Source organism: Nansenia antarctica (assembly GCF_963989245.1).
Source record: "Nansenia antarctica genome assembly, chromosome: 3".
NCBI classification, from domain to species: domain Eukaryota; kingdom Metazoa; phylum Chordata; class Actinopteri; order Argentiniformes; family Microstomatidae; genus Nansenia; species Nansenia antarctica.
In genome coordinates this window covers 2,878,633-2,883,049 of record NC_137688.1, presented here as the reverse complement: position 1 = coordinate 2,883,049, position 4,417 = coordinate 2,878,633, and the positions used below count along the sequence as shown (strand labels likewise).

Genomic DNA, 4,417 nt, shown 5'->3' with positions numbered 1-4,417 from the left:
CAGTTTAATTCATGAATTAAAAGCAGGAAGTGGCTTTATCAAAGTGGGCGTGGCCTGTATCAAAGTGGGAGTGGCTTGTATCAAAGTGGGCGGAGCTTGTGTCCAAGTGGGAGTGGCTTAGACAGTTAAGGGGCGTGTTAAGGGACGTGGCCAGACAGTTTAATTAATTCATTAAAAGCAGGAAGTGGCTTTATCAAAGTGAGCGTGGCCTGTATCAAAGTGGGAGTGGCTTGTATCAAAGTGGGCGGAGCTTGTGTCCAAGTGGGAGTGGCTTAGACAGTTAAGGGGCGTGGCCAGACAGTTTAATCCATGAATTAAAAGCAGGAAGTGGCTTTATAAAAGTGGGCGTGGCCTGTATCCAAGTGGGAGTGGCTTGTATCAAAGTGGGCGGAGCTTGTGTCCAAGTGGGAGTGGCTTAGACAGTTAAGGGGCTTGTTAAGGGGCGTGGCCAGACAGTTTAATTCATTCATTAAAAGCAGGAAGTGGCTTTATCAAAGTGGGCGTGGCCTGTATCCAAGTGGGAGTGGCTTGTATCAAAGTGGGCGGAGCTTGTGTCCAAGTGGGAGTGGCTTAGACAGTTAAGGGGCGTGTTAAGGGGCGTGGCCAGACAGTTTAATTCATTCATTAAAAGCAGGAAGTGGCTTTATCAAAGTGGGCGTGGCCTGTATCCAAGTGGGAGTGGCTTGTGTCAAAGTGGGCGGAGCTTGTGTCCAAGTGGGAGTGGCTTAGACAGTTAAGGGGCGTGTTAAGGGGCGTGGCCAGACAGTTTAATTCATGAATTAAAAGCAGGAAGTGGCTTTATCAAAGTGGGCGTGGCCTGTATCAAAGTGGGAGTGGCTTGTATCAAAATGGGCGGAGCTTGTGTCAAAGTGGGAGTGGCTTAGACAGTTAAGGGGCGTGTTAAGGGGCGTGGCCAGACAGTTTAATTCATGAATTAAAAGCAGGAAGTGGCTTTATCAAAGTGGGCGTGGCCTGTATCAAAGTGGGAGTGGCTTGTATCAAAGTGGGCGGAGCTTGTGTCCAAGTGGGAGTGGCTTAGACAGTTAAGGGGCGTGGCCAGACAGTTTAATTCATGAATTAAAAGCAGGAAGTGGCTCTATCAAAGTGGGCGTGGCCTGTATCAAAGTGGGAGTGGCTTGTATCAAAGTGGGCGGAGCTTGTGTCAAAGTGGGAGTGGCTTAGACAGTTAAGGGGCGTGGCCAGACAGTTTAATTCATGAATTAAAAGCAGGAAGTGGCTTTATCAAAGTGGGCGTGGCCTGTATCAAAGTGGGAGTGGCTTGTATCAAAGTGGGCGGAGCTTGTGTCCAAGTGGGAGTGGCTTAGACAGTTAAGGGGCGTGTTAAGGGACGTGGCCAGACAGTTTAATTAATTCATTAAAAGCAGGAAGTGGCTTTATCAAAGTGAGCGTGGCCTGTATCAAAGTGGGAGTGGCTTGTATCAAAGTGGGCGGAGCTTGTGTCCAAGTGGGAGTGGCTTAGGCAGTTAAGGGGCGTGGCCAGACAGTTTAATCCATGAATTAAAAGCAGGAAGTGGCTTTATCAAAGTGGGCGTGGCCTGTATCCAAGTGGGAGTGGCTTGTATCAAAGTGGGCGGAGCTTGTGTCCAAGTGGGAGTGGCTTAGACAGTTAAGGGGCTTGTTAAGGGGCGTGGCCAGACAGTTTAATTCATTCATTAAAAGCAGGAAGTGGCTTTATCAAAGTGGGCGTGGCCTGTATCCAAGTGGGAGTGGCTTGTATCAAAGTGGGCGGAGCTTGTGTCCAAGTGGGAGTGGCTTAGACAGTTAAGGGGCGTGTTAAGGGGCGTGGCCAGACAGTTTAATTCATGAATTAAAAGCAGGAAGTGGCTTTATCAAAGTGGGCGTGGCCTGTATCAAAGTGGGAGTGGCTTGTATCAAAGTGGGCGGAGCTTGTGTCAAAGTGGGAGTGGCTTAGACAGTTAAGGGGCGTGTTAAGGGGCGTGGCCAGACAGTTTAATTCATGAATTAAAAGCAGGAAGTGGCTTTATCAAAGTGGGCGTGGCCTGTATCAAAGTGGGAGTGGCTTGTATCAAAGTGGGCGGAGCTTGTGTCAAAGTGTGAGTGGCTTAGACAGTTAAGGGGCGTGGCCAGACAGTTTAATTCATGAATTAAAAGCAGGAAGTGGCTCTATCAAAGTGGGCGTGGCCTGTATCAAAGTGGGAGTGGCTTGTATCAAAGTGGGCGGAGCTTGTGTCAAAGTGGGAGTGGCTTAGACAGTTAAGGGGCGTGGCCAGATAGTTTAATTTATGAATTAAAAGCAGGAAGTGGCTTTATCAAAGTGGGCGTGGCCTCAGTTAACTGAAGTTAGTGGTTGCTATTAAGACAACTCTGAACCATGAATTATACTTTCTCCTGGTCAATAGACTACTTCCAAGGCATGGAACATCTGACTGTAAAGTATAAAATCCCTTTAATGTGTTACTCAATTACACAGATAATACACCAACAAACAAGTACTTAATTGTTCAATTATATAAATCAATGTGCAGTGCTAATCTATATGGGGTCCTTTAAATGCATTTGCCAGTTAAACAAATTTGTCAGAGAGAGATAACATATGCATATACCAGTTAAAAAATATAGAACATGTGACCATATAAAACTTCCCAGCCAGATATACTGCATTTACTCTCTACAAAGGTAGAAAAACAAACAAACAAAAACATGTACGTATGTTTAAACATAACGGTAATAACGTACCACAGTGAAATAAATGACATAAATAAGAACTCATCAAAACGTAGTGTATGGTACAGTGGATTAAAAAGCCTTGTGTTCACACAGAGCTAAATAAGATGTTGGTGTTCTTCTTCTTTATACGGATTGTCTTCAGCCTTCTGTGATCTCCTAAAGCCAAAAGAAAAATAGATGCATTGTATAATCAAATCAAATCAAATCAAATGTTATTTGTAAAGCGCATTTCTTACAAGATGCAACTCAATGCGCTTTATAACTCTTTTCCATAACATAATCATAGCTTTAGTAATAGTATTACATTTGAGAAATATATATACATATATTTGAATCTTAGATATATATACAGTATATATATATATTCTATGAAAATGATTTCAGTCAGGACGTCATGTCAGTCATGTGGGTTCATGTTTAGGTGAAATATCATCTGACCCTGAGTTGTCCTACAGGCCAGTAGTGAGATCCTCTCCCCTACACAGTTTTATACTGTCCTACCCGCAGCACAGGCTAACAATTAGCAGTGCCCTCATAAATATTCCTAAATTACCATTGTTTAAATTACATGTCAAAAGCATGTAAGTATATATATGTATGTATGTATGTATGTATGTATGTATGTATGTATGGATGGATGGATGGATGTATGGATGTATGTATGTACAGTACAGGCCAAAAGTTTGGACACACCTTCTCATTCAATGTGTTTCCTTTATTTTCATGACTATTTACATTGTAGATTCTCACTGAAGGCTTCAAAACTATGAATGAACACATGTGGAATGATGTACTTAACAAAAAAGTGTGAAATAACTCACTAAATATGTCTTAGATGTTAGATTCCTCAAAGTAGCCACCCTTTGCTTTTTTGTTGTTAATAAAATAAAAAATTGTTGTTGTTAATAAAATATATAATAATAATATTAAATATATATATAATAACATATTATTATTAACACATATTATATTTAATATTATTATTATATATTTTATTAACAACAAAAAAGCAAAGGGTGGCTACTTTGAGGAATCTAAAATATAAGACATATTTAGAGTTATTTCACACTTTATTGTTAAATACATAATTCCTATGTGTTCATTCATAGTTTTGATGCCTTCAGTGGGAATCTACAATGTACCAAATAGTCATGAAAATAAAGGAAACGCATTGAATGAGATGGTGTGTCCAAACTTTTGGCCTGTACTGTATGTATGTATGTATGTATGTATGTATGTATGTATGTATGTATGTATGTATGTATGTATGTATGTATGTATGTATGTATGTATGTACTGTATGTATGTATGTGATTGGAAATCAAACAATTACAGTCTCTTTAATCGATTTGCTCAGAACTGGAATCTATTTCCTCCGCTAACTGCTGCTGTGGGTAAGAAAGTAGAAAATGCCGTAGAGGAGAGTATTTCACTCTTGGCCATTGAGGACAACTTAGGATAAGATTATGTTGCAGCTTAACATGAAAATAGGCTGAACTATCCCTTCAATTTAGAAAATGAATTATTGCCACTGAAAAGTATGATTTTAGTACTCCATAGTACCCCATAATAAATAGCAACATTGTCTTCTGTAAAAAATCGTATTGTAAAGTATAAAGTGTGCCTACAGAGTGTTTGACATGAATAAAACATGTTTTTTTTCATGAAAAAGGCTATTCTACATAGATTCAAGCATTACCATAAGCTG

General features: G+C 40.4%; 1 protein-coding gene across 1 annotated transcript in view; it reads right to left on the bottom strand.

The window, feature by feature from the left end:
- Positions 1-2,480: 2,480 nt before the first annotated feature.
- tfpia (tissue factor pathway inhibitor a) overlaps positions 2,481-4,417 on the bottom strand; it is a 174,293-nt gene continuing 172,356 nt past the window's right edge. The window contains exon 7 of the mRNA XM_080526286.1: positions 2,481-2,865. Coding sequence (XP_080382412.1) covers positions 2,795-2,865 — 71 coding nt within the window. The 3' untranslated portion in view covers positions 2,481-2,794. The remainder of the gene's footprint in view (positions 2,866-4,417) is intronic.